Source organism: Myiozetetes cayanensis, unplaced genomic scaffold, assembly GCF_022539395.1.
Source record: "Myiozetetes cayanensis isolate MyiCay16 unplaced genomic scaffold, myiCay2020 scf5-8, whole genome shotgun sequence".
Classification (NCBI taxonomy): Eukaryota; Metazoa; Chordata; class Aves; order Passeriformes; family Tyrannidae; genus Myiozetetes; species Myiozetetes cayanensis.
This window is the reverse complement of record NW_026087742.1, coordinates 29,482,027-29,506,176: the sequence shown is the minus strand read 5'-3', so window position 1 is coordinate 29,506,176 and position 24,150 is coordinate 29,482,027. Positions and strand designations below refer to the sequence as shown.

The 24,150-nt window shown below is 44.2% G+C and overlaps 1 protein-coding gene across 4 annotated transcripts in view; it reads right to left on the bottom strand.

Annotated features, from left to right (window-relative positions):
* MYO7A (myosin VIIA) overlaps positions 1–24,150 on the bottom strand; it is a 105,652-nt gene that overhangs the window by 69,679 nt on the left and 11,823 nt on the right. For all 4 annotated transcript variants that reach the window (XM_050332598.1, XM_050332599.1, XM_050332600.1 and 1 more), the window contains exon 2: positions 16,457–16,514. In XM_050332598.1, the coding sequence (XP_050188555.1) occupies positions 16,457–16,474 (18 nt within the window). In that variant the 5' untranslated portion in view covers positions 16,475–16,514. The remainder of the gene's footprint in view (positions 1–16,456; positions 16,515–24,150) is intronic.

Genomic DNA, 24,150 nt, shown 5'->3' with positions numbered 1-24,150 from the left:
GGGACTCACCCAGTGCCTGTGTTCACCTCTGAGCAAGACATGCAGACCTTTGCTGGATGATCATCCCTTTTAAATGAAATATCCTATCCTATCCTACATTCAAGGGAGAAAAAGAAACACCTCTGCATAAAGAAGGTAATTAAACTAGGTCAGATGATGCTAACCTAAGGACTGTGTGAAGAGGACAGTTTGGAGGTACAAAATTGCAGCACATTTGTCCAAAACTAGCTAAGGTGACTCCTACCCTTTGCATGGATGCTGAAAGGCTCTAAGGGGTGATACTCAGGTAAATTGCAGAAGGATATGGAAAAATTGGTGGTTAGCAAAGGCTGTCTGTGGACTCAGGCCAGCAGTGCTCCACTGATTACTCCCTGCAGCACTAAACTTACTTTTCGAAAAAAAGAAGAATGATATCCTGCAGAATGGCTGCATGTGCAAAATATTATCTGTGGGCCATATCTCTGACAAGTGATGTAAAATAACCTGTTCAAGCAGTTAGATTTTTTGGTTTTGGTTTTTTTGCTGGTGGTTTTTTTTTTCCTTATAAAAATGGGTACAATCACATATTCAGGTCTCCAGAGCTTAGTCCTTTATTCCCTTACTGCTTATCTTCGAAGCAGAAAATCCTTAGTGCACACAGACACCAGTGCAAACATAGGCATTCCCCCAGCTCCAAGTTTCAATGTGATTTGGAGAGCAGACTGCAGCTTATTATGCCAGTTCAGACGTTCAACAGCTACCTGAATCCTTCTGGCAGTAGAATGTCTGTGCTCTAGTAAAAACACGTATCATCACCTCTAGATATCACCTTTCTGATTCAGTTCAGCTCTCAATTACATGAGCGTACCCTACTCAGTTTAATGGAGCTTCTCCTGGATTCACAGCTGCGCAATCCAAGGGATAACCAGGACCGCTCATCTCTATCCTTTGCCCACATCTTTGGTTGTGCATTTGACACCATCATCAGGAAAAGGTGAAAAAGGAAGAAAAAGCCTGATTTTCTACTTAATAACAAATAATAACATAGAGGAGAAGCATGTATGCTGGTAGATGGTAACCCTAATAATTTTCCTGTTTCATAAATAAATAAGATTCTTTTCACAATGTCTTGTAGCACATCAGGCAGCAGCTGTCAGCCACAGTAACATGCTACACACGAAAGCTTCCTGAAGCAAAGGAAGAGATGCAAGAGGAGTTGTTCAATAATTCAACAGCCAATGTACCGATCACTCACCCTGTAACTTCGATACTGACAGGAGGGGAAAAAATCTCACATAAATGTGGCACATGTCCCCATATTTTCTCATTTAGTGCTGAGGGATAGTCAAGGACTCTGGGAGTAAAATTGATGGATTTAATCGGATTTACAGGGGCACAATCCAGTGGTGTAACAAGGCTCAGCTCCCAGTGATGCCTGACCTCTTTCCTGGCTTTTGGCAAGGAGCTTGTTGTTGACTGTTTGGGACCTCTTGGCTTGGGAGTGGATTTTAAGCATGCAGACAAACATGGAAATAGAAGATTTAATCTGTGACTCCTATGGCATTACTGTCATGGGTGAAGTGGAGAATCCGGCAATCCGTTGATGCTACAAGCAGATTAGGCTGTCTTTGGGTGTCACCCACCCAAATGCCATGCCAGAGCCCTGCATATCAGGTCTCACACAAAAAGCTGATGGACACCGCTTGGGATGTGATTGAAAAATCTTCTAAGATGCCAAAGTGGAACAGGAAATGAAGACTGAGCCTTTTAGCCCTGTGGTTTGGGTCCTGTCCTAAATGCAGAGGGAAGGAACCAAAGGAAGACGACAGAGCAATTATAAGAAGTACAAATCTGGAAAACCAGACTGAGGGAAAATAAAGCCAGAAAAATCAGAGGGGGAGTGCTTTACAATGGGAGCATGTAATTCTGTACTGTTAGACCAAGACATATTCCTTCAGGCCCTAGGAGTAGAAATGTTGCCCTGGTACCACACTGGGAGCTTGCAGATCTACTCTAAATCTGCCAGTCACCCCTGTCCCTCCAGACAAACAAGAAATCAGCTAAAGGCTCCCTAGTTTGCAATGGCAGGCATGATGGAAACTCCTTGCCCTCACACACCCAGAATTAAAGGTTTTGGACATTCTCCTATAAATAAATATTGCTTAGGAAAAGGGGACTAAGGGAATACCATCTCCTTCTCTAAGCATTGTTTGGGAGGGATGCTGTTTCCAACAGATCCCTGTGGTTAGTCAATACAGTTCAGCTGCCTGTTCCCATCCCTTTGATGATACCAAACTCTGTGGTGCACCTTAAGGAAAGCATGCTATCCAGAGGACCTGCACAAGCTCAAGGAGTGGGCCCAAGAGAACCTCATGAGGTTCAATGAGGCCAAGTGCAGGGTCCTTCACCTGGGTCAGGGTAACCCCCAGTGCCCATATATGCTGGGGGATAAAGGGATTGAGAGCAACCCTGAGGGTGAGGACATGGTGGATGAAAAGCTGGACATGAGTGGGTGATGTGCGCTGGCAGCCCAGCAAGCCAACTGCATCCTGGGCTACATCACCAACAGTGTGGTCAGCAGGCTGAGGGAGAGAATTCTGCCCCCCTATGTCCTATCTGATGAGACCCCATCTGCTCTGGGGCCACCAGCATAAGAAGGAGCGAACCCAGAGGAGGCCGTGAAGACAGGCTGAGAGAGTTGGGATTCTTCAGCCTGGAGAAGAAAAGTTCTGGGAAGACCTTAGAGCCCCTTCCAGTACCTAAAGAGGATCCAAGGGAGAGCTGGAAAGGGACTTTTGACAATGGCATGTAGTGACAGGACAAGGGGAACACCTTCAAGCTGAAGTAGGGTTGATTTAGGTTACAAGAAAGCTGAGGACAAACTTTTTTGCAGGAAAAAGGGATAATGGTTATAAACTAAGAGAGTTTTAGATTAGATATTAGAAAGAAGTTTTTTTACAATGAGGGTGATAAAGCACTGGCACAGGTTGCCCAGAGAGATAGTAGGTGGCCCATCCCTGGAAACATTCAAGATCACGTTCTGAGTGACCTGATCCAGTTGAAGACGTCCCTGCTCATTGCTGGGGGATTGGACCCTATGACCTTTAAAGGGCCTGTGATTCTTTCTTTGATTTGATCCTCCGGTGAACCAGCTCAGGGAATTAACACAGCAGCAACATTTTCACGTGTTTCTGCAAAGTGTTTTACTGGCTTAGTCCCTCAACTGGCTCACAATGCAAACAGCAAAGCCCCAGTGCAGGAGCAGGGAGAGCAGCAAGAACAGTAAGACAGGTTGTCCTCAGGACAACTGGCCTCCGGAGCTGGTAGACAGAGACAGGAAGCCAAATAGCCCCCCCCGTAATCCAGGAGAAAACAGTGAGTGACCTGCTGAGCCACTTGGATCCTCGCAAGTCTATGGGACCTGATGGGATCCATGCTAGGATAATGAGGAAGCTGGCGGAAGAGCTTGCTAAGCCACTCTCCATCATTTACCAACAGTCCTCACTGGGGAGGTCCCAGATGACTGGAAGCTGGTGAATGTCACACCAAAAGGGCTGCAAGGAGGACCAGGGAAACTACAGACCTGTCAGCCTGACCTCAGTGCCTGGCAAGGTTATGGAGCGGATCATCCTGAAGTGCAATCACACAGCAGCCATAGGATGGACAAGGGATCAGACCCAGCCAGCATGGGTTTAGGAGGGACAGGTCCTGTCTGACCAACCTGATCTCCTTTTATGATGAGGTGACCCACCTGGTGGATGAGGGGAAGGCTGTGGATGTGTCTATCTGGACTTCAGCAAAGCCTTTGACACTGTCTCCCATAGCATTCTCCTAGAAAAGCTGGCAGCCCATGGTTTGGACAGGGACACTCTGTGCTGGGTTAAGAACTGATTGGAGGGCTGGGCCCAGAGAGTGCTGGTGAACGGGGCTGCATCCAGTTGGTGACCAGTCACTAGTGGTGTCCCCCAGGGATCGGTGCAGGGCCCAGTTCTATTTAATAACTTTACTGATTATCTGGATGAGGGGATTGAGTGTACCATCAGCAAATTTGCAGATGACACGAAGTTGGGGGAGAGTGTTGATCTGCTAGAGGGCAGGAGGGCTCCTCAGAGGGACCTGGACAAGCTGGAGAGATGGTCTGATTCCAATGGGATGAGGTTCAACCAGGCCAAGTGCCAGGTCCTGCACTTTGGCCACAACAACCCCATGCAGTGATACAGGCTGGGGACAGAGTGGCTGGAAAGCAGTCAGCCAGAAAGGGACCTGGGAGTTTGGATTGACAGGAGGCTGAACCTGAGCCAGCAGTGTGCCCAGGTGGCCAAGAAGGCCAATGGCATCCTGGCCTGTGTCAGGAACAGTGTGGCCAGCAGGACCAGGGAAGTGATTCTTCCTCTGTACTCAGCACTGGTGAGGCCACACCTGGAGTGCTGTGTTCAGTTCTGGGCCCCTCAGTTCAGGAAGGACATTGAGGTGCTGGAGCAGGTCCAGAGAAGAGCAATGAGGGTGGTGAAGGCACTGGAGTACAAGTCCTATGAGGAGAGGCTGAGGGAACTGGGGCTGTTTAGCCTGGAGAAGAGGAGGCTCAGGGGTGACTTCATCACTCTCTACAACTACCTGAGAGGAGGTTGTAGCCAGATGGGGGGTGGTCACTTCTCCCAGGCAACTATCAGTAAGACAAGAGGGCATGGTCTTAAGCTATGCCAGGGGAGGTTTAGGTTGGATATTAGGAAGACATTTTTTACAGAGAGAATAATCAGGCATTGGAATGGGCTGCCCAGGGAGGTCGTGGATTCTCCATCCCTGGAGGTTTTTAAGATGAGACTGGATGTGGCACTGAGCGCCATGGTCTAGTAACTGTGGTAGTGTTGGATCAAAGGTTGATGATCTCAGAGGTCTTTTCCAACCTGGCTTATTCTATGATTCTATGAACACAGAGCTGGCAGCCCAGGGGAGTGGAGCTACTGCCTGCACAGGTATCTGCTGTGGCATCACTGAGTAGAGATGATGGAGCCTCTACCTCACTCATGGATGAGCTTTATTCCCTTGGTGAAGGCAAGGAACTCTTTGATTTCATTCATTAAAGCAGAATCCCAGCTGATGAGCACAAGGGTTACAGAACTATGTAACAGATGGAGGCAAATAGCTATGTCTACTCAACATTTTTCTGCCTCTGAGGCAAACAGCGTTTTCAAGATCACAATGGTTCACAGAAAGGACACAGTCTGAATTACACTGTACAGTACTGATGCAGGGGGAAAAAAAAAAAAGCTACACAGAAATGTAAATTGGAAGGGATGTTTCTCATCCTGGTTCATGCAGGCTGTTCAAAGAAGCCTAAAAACCACCACATGAATTCAATTGTTTTAGCTCATCTTATTCCCTGGGAAACAAAGAGTATTTTTCCACCATCTGCAATAAAAGTATCTTTAACTTTGTATGCAACCTGTCAAATTCTCTTTCAGAGTTCAGCTTCATCTTCATGTTCCGTGCTCTGGAAAGATGCTTGCTACTCAATTTCTTTACTTCAAGTTCTTGTTCACTCCTCTCTGACTTTTTACATCCTGTTTGAGACCTAGTCTGCAATTAGTTCCTGTGTATTAAATAGAAGTGGGACTTGCAATCTGCACAGTTATTCCTGCATAAACAGAGTTGTAGTCTTAGTGCAAAGAAGTGCTTAATCCTAGTACAAATATATTATTTTCCTATGTAGTAGTAGTCTATACTCATGTAAATGCAATTTTCCCAGCAGAAACATGCCTATGCTAGGGGTCTGCATTAGCCAAAGTCACACTGACATGTCTAGACAAGTCCTCCTACCTAAATAGCACGTCTCATTTTTGGAAATATTGAATGAAATACTGAATTAAATGCTTTTCCTACACTGCCACGCCAGATTGGAGCAGATCTGCCCTTTTTACACATTACCTTTGTGCATACACTGACGGTTATGTTGGTTACTGAGGACAGTGAGGGGATCTGGAGGAAGGTCAACTTTGCAGCTCAATCAATAGCATCTTGAGGGAGTTTATGATGTGTCTGCTGAAGGGAGAAGTAGACTTCTCCAGAGGTGTGTTTGAAAAGCCAGCCCCTGAGAGGAATTGATGGCAGGAGAAAACATAATTGAAACCAAACAAATCATACTAGCTATGCTCGTGATGCAATTCAAAATACCTCAGTACTGGTTTCTGTTCCTTAGATACCAGCCACAAAGGTGCAGAGATGCTGCAATGCAAGTAGTATCCTTCTGAAAGGAGAAAAGACACTCCAAGATGCAAAAAAAATTGGATTTGGGATGGTTCAGTCTTTCAGTATCTAAAGGGGCTACAAGAGAGCTGTAAAGGGATTTTTGACAAGGAAATGCAGGGATAGAACAAAGTGGAATGGCTTTAGATCAACACAGGGCAGGTTTAGGTTAGGTGTTAAGCAGAAATTCTTGAGGTAAGAATGGTGAGGAACTAGAACAGATTGCCCAGAGAAGTTGTGGCTGCCCCATCCCCAGAATTATTCAAGGCCAGGTTGGATGGGGCTTTGAGCAACTGGGGCTAGTGGAAGTTGTTATGGTGTTGGAATGAGGTTGTCCTTTATGGTCCCTTCCAACACAAAACCATTCTATGATATTACAATTCTGTGAAAAAAAAACTGAAGAAAATTAAACACATGGATGTTTTTTCATCATGAAATGGATGAATGAAAAAGAATCATACTAGTATTTATTAAAACCCAGAAAAATAATCTATATTTCATTGCTTGCTTCATGGTTTTGAAGATGTCAAAGCAGGCTCCAGACAAGACCACCTTGAAATGGAAACTCATATCAGGTTGCTAATTGCAACCATTTGCCTAGATTCCTCAAGGTCCTCTGCCTTGGGAAAACTTTGAAAAAATTCCCAAATTGCTGGTGGTGGATCCCTCCGAGGGAGGAGGTGGACCAGCTGCAGAGTTGCGCAGCACAATACCAGCCCCATCTGCTGTAACTCTCTGGAATTACCAAATGCACTGAGATTTGTTTCTGATGATTTCACCCTGGGTTTTAAGTAAACTTTGATGCTAATAGTATGTGAAATTCCAGAAGGCTTTGGAATAACCACAGAGGACAACCACATTAATTAAGGACATGAAGGAACCAGGTGGCAAGTCCAGCTAGACAAACCCTAACCTAGAGGTTGCAAACAGAGGCAGAGTGGACTTTTTAGGTCAGCACAAGATGACAGAGATTGGAACAACCATCACTGTTGAAGTCACAGTTGCAGTTGGCAGACATAGCCAAAACAGTTGACTTGTTGGATCAGGACAGATACAGATGTGCACTGTGGATTCCTTCAAACCTAGGACAGCTTTACAGTTAATGGTTTCCAGCTTGCTGGGCACACATTGAACAGACTCAGCTTTTGGAAAGTGATCACGAAGCAAACCCTGAACACCAGTCCTTTTAACACACACAGACCCAGAAACCTGTTTCAAAATCCAAGTCCTACCAAGTAATCAACAGCCATTGCAAACAAAGCAATGATCACAGACTGGAAAATGAAGCTGGACCTATTTCTTATATGAAATTATCTAGGAATGGTGGCTGGTAAGATTGCCAGTGGGATAAGACTTTCATACGCATGTCCTGAACTCTAGTAGCCAGAAGAATAAAACCATAAAAGAAATACTCTCTGCATGATTTGGTGCAGGAAATAATTCCTGTATTATTGGTACTTTTAATATTCCTCATAGATATTTTATTACATGAACAGTCCATTCTGCATACACTGCACAAGGGGGATACGGCCTCCAAAGGTCACACATTTTACCCAGTTTGAGAAGGGTTGCATTACAAATACAACTACAATTTTAAAGCCAAAATTTTGGGTTTTTTGGGAGGTTTTCAGGGTGCCTAGCATGGCAGAGATGCTTGTTCAGCAGCAGTCAGCTGCTGATGTCAGGTGCTCATGTGCAAACCCAATTCATGTAAAGGGAAATTAATTCATGTGAGGAATACTCATCAATTTTATAGTTGTTTTGAGAAACTCAATAATTGCCCTATAGCCTTAATTTTGAGACTGCAAGAGTATTTATCATATAGATATATTAATTAAGCCTATGTTTCTGCAAGGAATGGGCTGACAGTATCAGCATGGAAATACAGTTAATGCCTCCACTGCATTTTTCTGGATGCAAATGTTGCTTAATTTCAAGCATCTACCTAATGCGAAAGGCTGCCTGTTTGTCTCACTCTGAATTTTATGGGGTTAGGGGGCAGTAAAATGCCCTCATGAAGTGATTTGCAGATCATGAAAATGAAGTGTGTGACCTTAAGAGTCATTTGCCAGCAAAGGTGCTGGCAATAAAACGCCTGGCTGGGTGGTAGGAGATGCACACAAACTGCTCACATTGCATTTGCACTGTCTGCACAAAAGGCTTCTGAGTCATGGTGGGTTAAATCACTGTCCCAGATAGGTGTTTTTCCTAATCTTAAAAACAAGCAGCACTTGGATCTTTCTCCTTTAGCATGCAAAGTAAGCCAACGTCTTATTCTCCTGGGCTGGGCAAAGGATGGAGGACATCTGCTTCTTGCTTGAAGAGTTGGAAGGGAGCAATACTATCAGGATGCAAGTGGAATTGCCTCAGGCAGAGCATGAAAATGGGTGTGCAAGGTTAAGACACCCCACAGAACCATCTATGGTAGCATCCTGTTGTCACCAGTGGCCCACACGGATGGCTAGGGCAGAATGGGACGAGGCTGTAGAGATACTTCTTTAAAATACTCTTTCAGTCCAAAAATAAGGGGATATCAACAAAAGTCAGTGGGGACTAGGTCCAGCAAAAAGCAGTGGAGGTGGATAGGACATCTAGGGAAGTATGGAAGCTGGATAGGTGCTTGGAAGGGAGATTCAATAGGGACTACTAACTAAATAAATCACTTCAGGCTTGGGAAATGACCAGGCTGAAAATTCATAGGTGGAGGCCAGGAAATTAGTTGAAGGATAGGAACATATTTTGAGGAAATAACACTGTATGCTTACTCATCCCTTGGTGTTCACCAACAGTCATTTTGGATATAGAATGCCAGGTGGGACAGACCTGGGTCTGAACGAGTCTGGACGTTTGATACACATTCCCAACCTCAACCCACTGTAACTCCATTCAGAATTTTATAATAGTTTCTGTTCAGGAACAGAAGTCCTCATAACTTAAAATTGCTGAAGTTTTCTCCATTCACAAAAATTGCCTAAAGGAGAATGAAATCCTTGTAAACTTCTAAGATTGACCTTCGCCAAGTGCAAGAAAGCAGGTTATTTCCTCTGCCAATAGCATCTCCCTTGTGAAGAGAGAAGCCAGGGCTGAATTGTGAAGGAGAGGAGAACTGATCCACTGTATCACCTTTCCATGTCAGTAAAACTCATATCCATGTGGATGAGGCCAACCAGGAAAAGGCAATTCCCTTACATTCCAGCACTCTGATGCACATCCCTTGCACTAGCTGGTCAGTACTGCTGACCACTAGAGCAATATCTGCAAATGTACCCAAGAGTGGCAAAATGGAAATGCTAAAGTATCACCATACAAATTTCCAAGTCCCAGTCCACAGTTACTCATCTTATTTTCCCCACTGTTGAAAGTCCCAGTAGACATATCTAAAGTGGTGGCTGGCTCACTGATGATGTATCTCAGATTATTTCACTCCCAGTATTGAATATTCTCTGCTCTTAAAGACTTTTTTTTTTCCAGAACAGTCTCCTTATATGTATTTGAGCAAACATCTAAATCCTCCTTCTGTTTTTGTTACATTTATAAACCAACTAAAAATGGATTTACTCTTCTAAAGTTCTTACTGTAAATTTTCCTTAGAGAATGCCATTTCACCAAGACCTGAAATGCAACAGGAAAAACATATAAACAAATCTTTAGTTTGGCTAAAAGCTGATATGGATAGTATTGTTTTGATGTTCTTATTGGAAGTCTCCAATATTCAGCTTTTAATTCCAATTAAACTACTTTATTTATTGACCAGGTAATGACATCTCAATTGATATTCTCTATACCCCCAGCTCAACTTTCTCCTGAGAAAGAAATGCCATTTTTCAATTTGTGCTACTGAAAAGGTCTGTTATTGCTTTTCTTCCCCTGGGCTTCAGGAGCTGTGCTCAGCTTCTTGAACCTGATTGCAGAAAGCCAAAGCTAAGTGTGTTTCTTTAGGAAAATTGCTGTCCAATCTACACTGTGTTAGCAAACGATGCCACACCTTGAAAAGGGAATACATTTTACGTCAAAAAAGCCAAATCTTCCACTAGTATACATCAGGGCCATTCCACAGAAGTGTCTATAACCCAAAAATCCATGAAATGCTGAGGGTTCTCTTTTCAATGCCTTGCTGTCAAATGTTTCCAATTTTGCAAGAGGAATTTGATGAAGACAAAGGTCACCTCAAACAGGGAGAGCTCCCTGCCTGCAGCCATTTCTACAAGGAGCAAATGACAAGCTTGGTCCCACACTCTATTAAGGATGTCACACTACAAACATTTCTTATGGCTGCCATGTTGGCTTAAATGTCTGTCTACCTTTTACCCACATCCCTCCAACTGTCAGTCTCTATATCCCATCTGAGAACCGACCTGAGTAAAAATAACAGGGGAAAAAAAAAGTAATAATAAACTACGTTCAAGTTTTTTTAACTTACATGTGAGCCATATGATTTTGGCAAAATTATGAACAAGGTGGTCCAGCTAACAGCTTTATCACTCAGCTGGGACAAAGTGGAGGGCAGATAGCAAGCAGGTGGGTATATGGGCGTGGGGATGGGACAGGAGCTCCTTTGCTCTGCTCTTTTTGCACAGCTGGGATGAAGATGCTTCCTCCCATTAAGAACAGTAATCAGAGGCTCAGTGGCTGGAATGAGGGCCAAGGGAAATCAACCCTTGTGTTGATCCCTAGCAGCAGGATGAATTATGGGGTGAGTGGAAATGAAAGATTTCTAATTTCCCCCCCCCAACATCTCTCCAGCAAAAGGGTTGCTAGATGGGCCAACAGTCCCCAGCTCTACCAGTTAGTGTAGAGTGACCATGAGAGGTTCAAGATTCATTACAAGTTTTTGGGGGGTTTTTTTTTGGGTTTTTTTTACACAAAGCAAGACTTCTTCAGAAGCTTACAGAACCACAGAACAACAGAGTCAACATTTAGGTTGGAAAGGTCCCCTAAGATCATCAAGTCCAACCATTAACCTAACACTCTAAACTATGGCCCCAAGTGCCACATCTACACGTCTTTTAAACACCTCCAGGGATGATGACTCCACCACTGCCCTGGGTAGCCTATTCCAATGCCTGACGACCCTTTTGGTGAAGAAATTTTTCCTAATATCCAATCCAAACTTCATGATGGGTTGGAGAGTTTAGGAGAAAGAAACAGTTCAAGAAGCTGAATTTCTCTCTTCTTGCTCCAGATGTCAGGTCTCAAGCAAGCTAAATGCACCTTAAGGGCTCTGACAGACAGGGAGAAGTTACCATCAAGCAAGACAAGATAATATGTGAGCTGCTCTGCAAGAGCTGTCCCTGGAGATGTAGATTTTCCCTGGGGAAACATATGGTCCCAAGATTAGGTCAAGGTAAATTTTGTTATTGAGTCCTTTGAAGTTTCCTATATCCTCAAATAATATTGGCTGGGTGTTTTGTGACTGCCTCTTTAAAAAGCAAAACTAAACTCAGCCACACATATAACAACTCTCATGCAAAGCCTTCTCTGTCTTGAATTCAAAAAGATCAAGGTTTCAGTGCATACACTTCAGAGAAGATGGATCCTGGAGGCTTGTCTGAGGTATCAAGAAGCAGGAACAAATGCATTTCAGACAGGCTCTCTGAGAGGGTATTTCCACACCCCAGCTGAGATTGCTCACTCTACCTTTATTTGACATCACATAATTTATATTCCACAGCCATAGCACTGCAAGAAAATCTCCCTAGCCTGCAGCTTCATTTTCTGCACGCAGCAACCCCAGCACTTTATTTGTCCCATAAACGTGATGGAAAGGATTTGATGCAAAGAGCTGTTAAAATGCCAAATGTCTTGAGCACTGCAACTACTGAATGGCTCCCAAGGATTCATGTTTCAATCTATATGCAAATGTGCCCTTTGGTTGGCTTGTGCTGGACTTTTCATTGCTGCATTACAGCTATCCAGGGAAGCCTCAGACTCATAGATCAGAGAGATACGAGGCATAAATGGGAGAAGACTTAAATTATTCAGTGTTTATGAGAAAGAGAATTCAAACAGTGGAGTTACACTTTGCTTTTTATAATAACATGATTACAGATCAGCCCTGAGAAGACCTACAATAACGTTGTTTTTCTCCCCCTCCCCTTCCTCCTTGCTAACAAAATATATAGCACAATGAATCACTTGGCAAAGCCAAATGTGTATTACCAATAACACTCAAAATGGTGTATGTCAGCTGCAGGTAAAGCCAGTGCTCACAGAGCCCAGCTGGGAGATGTCTGTGACTGGACTGAAAGATTTCAAAAGCTGGTCTCTACTGTTCTTAATCTCAGCATAGGAAAACATCTCCTTGGAGCATCAAACTGAGACTCTGAAAACACCAGCAGTCACAAAATCTACTCCTGCTTATTAACAAATTGCACAAATACCCTTCACCTCAGTGCAATGTGTAATTCTGGTCTTAACAAGAAGAAATTAAGTAGTGAAGAAAGGGCTGCCACCATCACAAGAGGGCCGCAGAACTTGTTTCACAACAGGGACAGTAAGGTTTTATAAGATTTTGGTTAATTCCAAGAGTAGGAAGGAAAATGATAAACAAACACGTGAGAAATGGCAAGAAGGGGAAAGTACAATGTTAGCTAAAGGCCACTCTGGCACAAGAGCAAGAAGTCACAAATACACTCAGAAAAGAGAGACATGAACATATCAAGGACAGTCTTGTTCACGTAGGACTTGTTTTGTGGGGTTTAAAGCTGAAGCTGTGCTGGAGACTTTATGTTCAAAGAAATGCCCGAGGTGGCCCAGTCTTCGCGGAATGGATGTCTGCAAGGAAACTTTGAGGTTTTGGCATGGAACCCAAGAATCACCTCCCTAGGAGCTCTGCTGAGCCAGGAAAGCAGAGCTGAAGTCTCTGATCAAGGCGTGGCTCTTGCAAAGTTTCAGAATAGCTGGAACACCTTCCTTGCGTTGGAAGAGCTTTATAGCATGAGATACCCACAGAGATTGATCCCACAGGACCTTAATTTCTGGCTGGGTTTTGCTTTCCTTTATCTGCTTGGATTAAGTCTCCACTGCCTCTTTTAACACCTATTTCTACTTCTCTCCCTATAACCCCAGGAGCAGGCTGGGGGGCCTGTAAGAAATGGGAGAAACCCTCAAAAGCAGTAATACTCCTCAGGTGGTCTGGACATGGTCAGGAGACCACAGTAATACAGATAAAATCTTCTGCAAAGTTTAGTTTAGTGGATGAGATCTGTGGGATCATAGAATATCCTGAGTTGGAAGGGACCCAGAAGGATCATCAAGTCCAACTCCTGATGCTGAACTTGGTCCTACATGAAATACTTATATTTTGCAAGTATGTTTTATTCCCCAGTTGATAAGAAGGTTTGATTTATGTTGGGCTGGCCCAGCAACAGCAAATTTGCAGCACTGTGGCCTTTGATTTAACACTTATATAAGGGTTGCCTATACGAGCAAGAAGATGGATTGGCAAAAAGAGCCATGTGGCAAGCAGCAGACATTTGCCATCTGCAACCAGGAAACCCCTCTCCCTGGCCAGGCTGTATGGCCAGGACCACCGCACCCTCCTGGTCTCCACTCCAGCTCCAAAACCATCTCTGCTTTAAATAACAGACAGAACATGCACAAACAAGCTGCTGCTGTGCTGCAAAGACAAACAAACTTGTCAGGCTGCCAAGGCAGGAATTCAGGAAAGTCCTCCTTTTCCATCTTCCCTTTCTTTGTGCACTGAAATGGACTTGCCACGAGTAATTTGCTAGTGACTAAAGCTGACAAGTTTGGCTCCCTTCAGGCCCCTGCTGGGGAACAATATTGGCTTTTCTTTCAGATTACTGGGTGGAAGATACAGGGCAGGAACTCTGTGTGTTTTCCCCTCCTTGCTGGAGCCATGCGCTGCTCTTGGCACTCAGTTCTCCCTAAGGGAGATCCTGGTATGCACTGTTTTGATGGAAGAATGGAAGTAGAGCAATGCTATGGGCTCATCTTCAAAATTCCTGAATTTATAGCTAGGTAAGGACAGGGAAAAAAAGCTGTAAGAGCCAAAAGCTCTGAGTTCATCTATTGAAGGTGATGATTTGGTGTTTTGTTTGATCTTGTTGGAGAAAGTTTTCAGGGGAAAAGGGGTGGGAGGGTAGAAGCATGACTATGTTGTGCACATTCAAGAATGAGCAAAAAAAAGACAAAGAAAGCTTCCTGGAAAATAATGAAGATAGGAACAGCATAGATGTATTTCCAAAATCTTAGAGCAAAACTTGGGGCAAAATACATACATTGCTGCTACTGGCAATTGAACATCACATAAACAGCAGACTTTTGGGCCACAGAGAGCAAAGTGGTTCCAATATGACTCAGAATGGACCTTTAGATGGGGCAAACTGGTATAAAGTGACCTCAGAAAGGGCCTGTATCTGCTAACAACTGGGTAACCTTATTTCATTACAGAGGAGTCCTTGTTCACCTTATCCACGCTGCAGAAAGATGTTTTTTAGTAAGCAACAAGTTCAACACAAACCTATTTCCCTGATACTTGTCAGCAACTGCTTGGCATCTGAACCCACAGGGAGAGTGCCCAGAATTACTTCAGAAGCATGCTGCCTCCTTGCCCAGACAAGACACCTTGTTTTTAGATAACAAGGAAGAGGCTCTATTTGAAAGCTCTATTTTGAAGCTCTGCAAAGGGTGAGTTCAGATCAACACAGAAGACTATGAACCACAGAGGGGTACCCACCGACAGAGAGACGTGACAGGCAGCCTGGAGTGATACCATCCTAGACAGTTATTACTAGATATTTCTCAATGGCTATTCTGACCTTTTAACCTAGTTTGTTTTAATTTCCACACCAATTTTCCCTGGCACTGTAAACGGCACCAGTCAGTTTGTACATGAGGCCAACGCCTTGAGCCTTTCGAAGGGAGCTCCTACCCACCCCTACCAAAGTGCGGCCTGTTTTTGTTGGGCTCGGGTCCTGGCAGGTTGGGGCAACATCAAAAAGAGTAGTTCAGTTGCTTCATGAGATCCCTGGCATTCCTTCCACTAAAAGCTATCCTCAGCTGTTTGTATCACTGGTATAAACTGAAACCACGTGAGTTCCTTCAAAGGTCCAAAAATCCCTGGACAAAAGCAGGTGAAAGTATATTTTCCAAGGGAGACACAGAGTTGAATCAAAATTGTTGGGTAGATTTGCTCCACTGCGACAATGCCTGTGTTGACAAATATATTTGTGTCTCAATCTGCAGCCCCAGCTCAGGACACATGCTGGGACTGTCAGTCCTCCCCAGGTGAGACACAGCAATGAGACAATTCAGAAGCTACAGTGAGAGCAACATGCTATGCCTAGACAGAGGGAAAACACTACAATTTGAAGCCTTAAATGATTACAGAATCACCATGAGACCTGTCATGGAACTTAATTCTTCAATTCACAGACTCATACAATGGTTTGGATTGCAATGGACCTTCAGGGTCATCTAGTTCCAACCCTCCTGCCATAGGCAGGGACATCTTCCACTAGACCAGGTTGCTCAAAGCCTGATCTAACCTGGCCTTGAACAGTTTCAGGGGTGGGGCAGCCACAGCTTCTCTGGGCAACCTGTGCCAATGCCTCACCACTCTCATAGTCACGAATTTCTTCCTAACATCTAGTCTAAATGTCCCCTCATTCAGCTTAATGCCATTTCCCCTTGTCGTTTTGCTGCATGCCCATGTAAAAGTTGTTCTCCTTCTTTTTCACAAGCCCTGTGTAGGTACTGGAAGGTGCTATAATGTCTCCCCAGAGACTTCTCCAGGCTGAACAACCCCAACCCTCTCAAACTTCCTCCACATCAGAGATGCTCCATCCCTCAATTTCTTTCAAACGTGCTAAAAGACTCCATTTTTACACAACCAAAGCAGCACTGTTCCTGGAAACTGAAAATCAATTTTTGACCAGATCCTTTTTCAAGTCACACAGTAAGTTGTTTTATTCTTCTGCATATCCAGGACTCACAAGCAGCTTCTGGACCATCCCAGATAAGAAAATAGAAGTGGAACATTGCATGAGGTTAATCTGGACTACACACACAGAGCAATGATTTCCTCTAAGCCAATCAAGGATTAAGGCTAATGAGTATCTCTGCATCTTGTAACACTCCTTTTAGGGAAGTAAGATAGGACAAAAATAACCTGACTTGACCCTTCCCCTCCAAAAAAAAAATATTTTTATTAGTGCCTGTAGTGATGTAGTAAAACCAGAGAAACTGAAGACAGGAACGTTTCACTTACCTGTCGTAGAATGACCATGGTTCCTGTATAAACACATCAGCAATCACCAGGAATGGACCTAAATCAAAAGAAATCAGCAATTAATGAATTGTCCCCCTGACTAAGAGTCCCCAGTTTAGGGACTTTTTCAACCCTGAATGGTTTCCACAGCCCTAAGTGTGACGAGGGCTAGAAAAACTGCAACTCCCAAGGCTTTCGTAATATGAATTCCAGACAGTGAGAGACAATCCTCTAATACATCCAGATTAATGCTGGCACCATGGTGAATGAGACTGGAACTGGAGGTTGCTTATGCAAGTAATATTTTGTAAACTGAGTCCTAGAAAGTCACCAGAGGATTAACCTAGCAAACACACTGATACATGTGTCTTTGGATTCCATAGTATGACTTAAATCACGTGGAAAAGGGGAGTCTTGTCCTTAATGGTCCACAAGGCTGGATGGATTTTCATCTTTCCATCAAAACTGATTTCAGGAGAGTAAAAGAAAATAGTATTTTCCAAGAAAATACCAAATCCTCCAAAACAGCCTGCTACTAAGACCCGGATTGGATGGAGCATCTCCACTCTCTGCTCAGGCTGTTGGGCAAATTGTATCTTTGTGGGATTTACACGGGAAGGTGCTCCTGAGTTTGTGCTTGCTGCTGTGTGATGTCACCTCATGGCACTCCCAGAGTTAAATGGGTTCAGTGTGTATGAGTGAAAAACGCTTTCAAAGAATTGAATTTCTGCAGCTTTTAATCTCTGAACCATCCTTGGTACATGGTAATCAATGATTGTTGTATTTATGATGTGAAATGTTTTCCAGTATAGTAAAAATACTCAGGCCTTAAAAAGCAGAGAAAAAGGCACTCAGTCTCAGATACACAACTCTTATGGGACACTGAGGATGTGAAGGCTGATGAAGGATGATCTTGCAGGACACAAGACATTTCTCTTGACCGTGACAAAGTGGTCCAGACTCATCATAAAATCCTAAATATTTTGTTTCAGGTTTTAACTATAACTTTTATTTTTATGCTTTTCCCACCAAAAGGCAAACATTTCTTGGGGAGATGGGAAGGAATAGTCTTTCCACTCTCCCCTCAATCACCTCCAGGTGTTGTGTCCCAAAAAGCTAGTCTCAGTCTTGAAAAAAACGGAGTGATAATTCACCATGCCAGTGTCCCTACACATGTTCCTCATGGCAAGGAGAGTGATGTCTCTTCCCCACTAGCAGCAACTGCTCGCATCCCATCCAGCAATGTGGGACTTAGTCTTTGGTGCTGATCCTGCTGGCTGAATTTTCTGTAGCTTCTCACCTGCAGTGGGAAACACAAATGTTCCCAACCTAGACAGAAAGGCAGGATTTATTTCTATTAGCTCCTGCAGAGACTGTAAAGGCTCAACAGAATGTCCAGTTATTCCCCTTTTCCTCACCAGGCTTCCTGCACCACCTCTGTATTTTTTCTGACCTCATATTTGAAGGCAGATAACTATCCTCACATTTGTCATCTGAATGCCTTCACCACCTTAATGAAAACATCTACCTGCTAAAACCATCTACATGATCCCTCTGCATTGCCCAGAAAAGGAACTGGTGTCCTAAGAGCAGCCAAGGCATCACTGTTCATTAGTAAATACTCGCTAGACAAATTCTGGCCACAGGCCATATTCAATGAATTAATTTTACTTTTTCTAGAAAGTAGATGACTGGTGGAAAATCACATGTCCACTTTAATAAATGAAAGGCGGTGAGGCAATTTTCCTAATTCTAAGTTTGAACCTTCTCTGTAGCACATTAAATTATTCCTCTTCTGTTTGATTCATATGGCATGAAAATAGCTTTCTAACCCTGCCAAGTAGTGAGTCCTGAGGTAGACTGCCCAGGGATGCTGAAGAGTCTACTCCACTGGGAATGTTCAGTGAAATATTGGCTTGGCTCAGAACAGGCACTGGGGGAGGTTCTCCAGAGGTCTGTAACTTGTTGATCATAGGGGGAGTGCTGGACACTGGGCTGGGTACCAGTTTGTCTTCCCTGGCCTAAGGACATCTGCTATGAACAAGTCATCTTATAGTTCCTTTCCTCAGTTTCCTTCTCTGAAAAATAAAGATCTCGCCCAACAGGGGAGTTCCTAATTATCTTAGTCATTTTTATGCTAACCAGCCAAATGACCTAGGTAAGACTAAGACCTGCCACGTTGGGTGTCCATGTTGCAAAAGCCATGCATAGGACATCTATTCCCACAGGTTGGTCTAAGACCTCATTTTCAGTCTCAGAATTGCTCCTTCAGTTTTTTGTCCCTCTGCTGCTGAAGCAAAGCACTGTCCCATGGTTACTCTGTTTTCCAGCATTAAAACTACCCGGTATGCGAGCATCCTGCTTAGTATGGCCTGTGGTGATGCTGAATAGGTGTTGTGCCAGGTTTGGAAGGGTATTTGTATACCCAGTCCACTCTGGTTTTAAACCGGACTTTGGTGCCCTGCGTCTTTTAATTTTTTTTTTATTTTTACTTGGTGTGTGTGGGGGAAGTATTTTTGCTTTCTGAAAGTCTAGCCTTCAGCTCAAGACAGCAGGCTTGCTCTTGTTCTATGCTTTGCCAGTTCCCTCATGAAGCCTTTGCAAGGGAGTTTGCAAGTGTACAGTGTTTCTGTACACAACAGAAAGCCAGCTTTCCCCATGGATTGCTCAGCTGAGAACACCCCAAAAGGGAGGGGCAGGGGAAGGAGCACACTCGCCTCCCTGTTCTTCCCACAGGGATCAGTAAAAAGGATTGGACTTGTCTGAGCACCAGGGAGATCAGCTGCCTACTAATTCATGGGGGCCCTGGTGGAACAAAATAGCCATCTGGACCCTGTGACCCTTGCTGGCAGGTGTGTAGGGCACTTGAATTCCACCTTCATCTCCCATGTGAAGCTCTACAGATGGCATGGGCTTAACAAGATGTACCTTGCATCTCTCCCAAGTCACACATATAACACAAGGGCACAAAGACAACCCTCTGGAAATTGTATATTTTGTAAATTTGGTTAATTTTGCAGTTTTCTGGCCACCACTAGTTGAACATTGTCTGAACAGAATATCTGACAGAGGCAGTGGGGTGAGGCTGAAGGGACTTTAATCTTCTTCTGGATGCAGAGTGATGTGTGACATGGAACTATGCACATCACTTGCTTGCAAGCTGTGGTCACCAGTCAAGCCAAGGAGTGCTTCAGTATGAGGTCTCCATCACGGTGACCTATACCATGGCTTTTCTGGTTCTGAAAAGATCCTAAATACAAGAGAAACCTGACAGAGCTTGACTTTGGAGGAGAAAGTCTGAAGAACCTTGACAAAGCCATTGTCCTGCAATTGCAAAGGAGGGGGTTGCTACTCTAATCTCTTTAATTGGCATTTCTGTGCTCCTTGTTGGCACTTCAGGACTGGAGTCCAACCACATGACTGGCCATACTTCCGGGGGGATCACTCCACAGTGCTAATCCTCCAGAGCACACGCTCATTAAGCATTGGTTAGAATAAATTCAGGTATTTCTTTCTAAATGTAAAATCCATTCCTTTCTCCTGAAGTTCCATATCCCATGTGATTTTCCTGAATGCAAATGCAATGAAAAAAAAGAATAATTAATTTATGAGGTGCAAGCATTCACGTTCCATGCCTGTCCCCATCTGCACCCAGCCTGGTGGAAAGCCTGCCTTTTGGAGAACAACCCCATGAACTTAATAGTGTGAAAAAAACAGGAGAAGTTCATTTGCCTTCTATCTATTTCACTTGACTGGCAGAAATGTGTCACCCTAGCTGAGTGAAGAGATTTAACACGCCAATGCTCTCTCCACACTACTGCTTTCACCTCCTGCCCTCCAGCAAGAGAGCTGAGAAGGATTAAGGATTTTTCAATGTATTTTACTGTTCGTCTGAGAAATGGTGAATAAAAAGGTCAGACCTACACCCTCAGAGACAAGCGCCTTTGTCTTGGAAGAAAAACAATGGCTTTCGAATGAGGTTAAACTAACAACACCCCCAGTCTTTGGGATCTCTAACCATTGACTGTGCATGATAGTGAGCAGAGATGAAGAAGACAATGTCACTACAAACCACTCCTCCTAGTCTTTGTCCAACTAGAAGTTTTCATGGTTGGGAAGCTACAACAGTCTGTATTTTTGCATTCTTCCTAGAGCCCCAGATGAGAACCAGAACTTTGAGGTCAGAAGATATTAATCTGAATATGGCAGCCATCCATCTTCTTCTTGACTAATAAGTTATCTTTCCTGCTAGCTTGATCAACAAGCAAGCTCTCGACAGAGAAAACCTTCTCTGGGTAATTAGCTCCAAAGCTCAAATCATTCTTAGTGTTTAAAATTATGTAAGTATCTCCTCCTCCTCTGTATTTGCCCTCAGTTTCCCACTTGAGGCCAGTCACACCTTGCCAACCACAACTGACTACACAGAGGGGCCCACATGGCAGGGTTTTACCCCACTGCTGCACCTACACTTCCCTCATGCCACTGTCTCATCCACCACTTGGCTTGGAGCGACAACCAAGGCATGAAGTGGAGGGACGCCAGGATGATCCATCATGACTGGAAAACTCTTTACAAGAGGCATGTACCTTTGCTTTAGTAACAGACTGAGCCCTTTGCATGGTATGACCTGTGTCAACTGGTTTGTCAGATATTCAGTGCCTCGTATCTGCTCCTTGTAAAGGCCCTCACAGTCTACTCCCATCATTTCTCACTCGGTTTTTCAATGAACCAAACACTCAGGCTCCCACAGTAAGAACTTCACACCACCTGCCATGGTTTCTGGGCCCATCTTGGGTAAATAAGTCTGATCCTCTGCCATTCAGTGCTGCCTGGGATATCCCTGTCTCCTTGGGCTGGTAGTATTCCATTTTGCTTTCTTTTTGCATAAAAGGTGAGTTCTCCTCTTTGTTCAGGTTTTCCTTCAAAGCATATGTGAAGGTTGGTTGTTCAGGACTTGTTGAGAGGTAGAGCTAAACCACCACCTTGGTGGAGGAGAGCCCTAACTTTGAGTCTGGCTTAAAAATGGGTGCTTCAGCTACTGGAGTGCTGCTTAAAATGAGGGAGGGAGGAGGACTTTCGGCACAGACATGCAAAGGTAGGACAAAGGGGAATGGCTTTAAACTGAAAGACGGCAGGTTTCGATTAGATATTAGGAGGAAATACTGGCCTGTGAGGGTGGTGAGGTACTGACACAGGCTGACCAGAGAAGTTGTGGATGCTCAATCCCTGCAAGTGTTCAAGGCCAGGTTGGATGGGGCTTGGAGTAACCAGCTCTGATGAAAGGTGTCCTTACCCATGACAGAGGGGTTGGAACTAGATGACCTTAAAGGTCACTTTCAACCCAAACCATCCCAGGACTCTATGGTGTCCATCATTTCCCCTGTCTGAACTTTGGACTGAAATGTTCACGGTAATGGCCATTCACTCACACCTTCCCTTTCCATGGTACAAGTATCTTCATCCTAGCAAGAAGAAATTATGATTTCCAACTCCTCCAGAAAAGTAAAATCCAGCTTCCTGGTTTTGTTACCTGTTCTCTCTTTTAATGTGGAGAAAAGATGCATTCCCATGAAACACAGTAGTAGTGCCCTGAATTCAGTGGCAACAGGAATTTACCCAGAGTATTTGTTGTTTTTTTTTCTACACAGGACAGCACACCCTGAGTTTTTACTAGTGAGAAAACAGCATGACACACTCGTGGCAGTGATGTGGGGACACAGCAAGAACCACCTGGCCACATGCTGCCTGCCACTGTGCTGAGAAAGTTCCCTTGTTTATATCTTAATTGCCGCCTCCGCACAGAAGGATCATCTTGAGGTCATGCTGACAAATGACGTGAGGCATGCAAGGAAGCTCTAACCTCAGCAAGGCAGGTCACAATTGCAGTAAGCTGCAGGAAACGTTGGAATTACCATTTCTTATGTGACCGTTGCATCCACGACACAGCCTGTCTGCGGGCTCTGCATGCACTGTGATCAGCACAGAGCATATTTTCCTGGAAAAACTCTGACCCAAGCTCACTGAAGGTCATGAAAAGCCTTTCCTACAGCCTTTGGGTCCGACCTTTTGTGGCCACCAGATTTGCAGAGACTGCTGGTATCAGGAAAACAAGACATGTATTTTATTGTAAAGAATGGCCTCTCCATCAGCAGCAGGTCCAGCTTCCTGGACAACTGAGGGAAAAAGAGAGACTCAAGAACAGCTGAAAGCTGAGATGTAGAGGTATAGGTGACAGCAAGGGCATGAAGATCCACTGGGAAGCCCTGGATTCTCAGAAGGGCCCCTTGGTGTGCAACACTGTGCAATTAAACAACAGCCTTCAAGTCTGCAGATTCTTCTCGAGCTATTCCTGCAACATTCAGCCTTACAGTGATGATAGGCACAGGATTACGTACTAATTAGATTAGAGGGTACTCCCGCCAGGCTTCTCCTTCTGGTGGGCGGATGCTGTTCCCAGGGAAGACCTGGTAGTTTGTTACTGTGGGCTTTTTTGGTTTGTTTGTTTGTTGCGGTTTTTTTGTTTCTACAAAAAGGGATGCAGATCTTCAAACACCAAACCCAGAAAATTCAAGCTGCTTGAAGTAAAAAGAACCTTTCCTACACAAAAGAACACAGACAAGCTGCTAATCAATTAGCCAAATAACTACAGGGTGAAAAGACTGCAGGCACCCTCGTGGCTTTCTGTAGTAAAATAGCCCAACGTAAGAGTAATCTCTATGCATTACGTACACAGATGCTTTGTACTTCTGTATATTGCCTTTTTTTTTTTTTTTTTTCCAAGCAGCTCAGGAAAGAAAGTGCAGTGCTAATGCACACTGCAGTCTGTCATTCTGCAAGTGCAACTGAAACCCGGGGAAATGAGGCTCGTAACTGAAACCACCAATAAAGAGGGTGTAATCTACTCAACAGGAGTGACAGGGCAGTGTCAGGGGCTGCGCAGTAGGTAGAATTTCCAACCAAAGACTTCAATGGCCAAAATCAGAGACTGATTTTTCAAAAGACATAAGGCAGAGCTGAAAAATATGAAAAATCTGGCTGCTCCCTGAAAATTGAACACTTAAACCCTGTGCTGAGCTCTCCTCATTGGTCAGGTTGACTACAGATCAGCTACAAAAGCAAACACTTTTGACCCAGCTAAAAATCTCAATGACCAGACCCACAGCAGTATGAAACAATTGATATAAACTGACTTTGGTAAAAATGGGCTGATTTCCACAAGGTGCACCCCATGAAATGCTGAGGTGGTCTCTCCTGAGACTGGGTGTGAAGGGTTTTAAAAGACAGTGAGGGAAAGGAATGTGATACTAAGTTTCTTCCTCCACCATGAGCTGCATCATTAATCACAACCCCCGATGACAGCTGCAGGCTGTGCCATCCTGTTTGCCTTTGCAAAGCATTGCACTGGTCAGTGAAAGGACCATGGAGACTCAACTCCAAATGCAGGATCTCACAGCTTGTTTAGAATAATAGAATAGTTTGAGTTGGAAGGGACCTTTTAAAGGTCATCTGGTCCAAGCCCCCCTTCCCATGGGCAGGGACACCTTCCATTAGATTAGATTGCTCAAAGCCTCATCCAACCTGACTTCAAATGTTTCCAGGGATGGGGCATCCACAGCTTCTCGGGGCAACCTCTTCCAGTGCCTCACCACCCTCACAGTGAAGAATTTATTCCTAATATCTAATCTAAACCCATG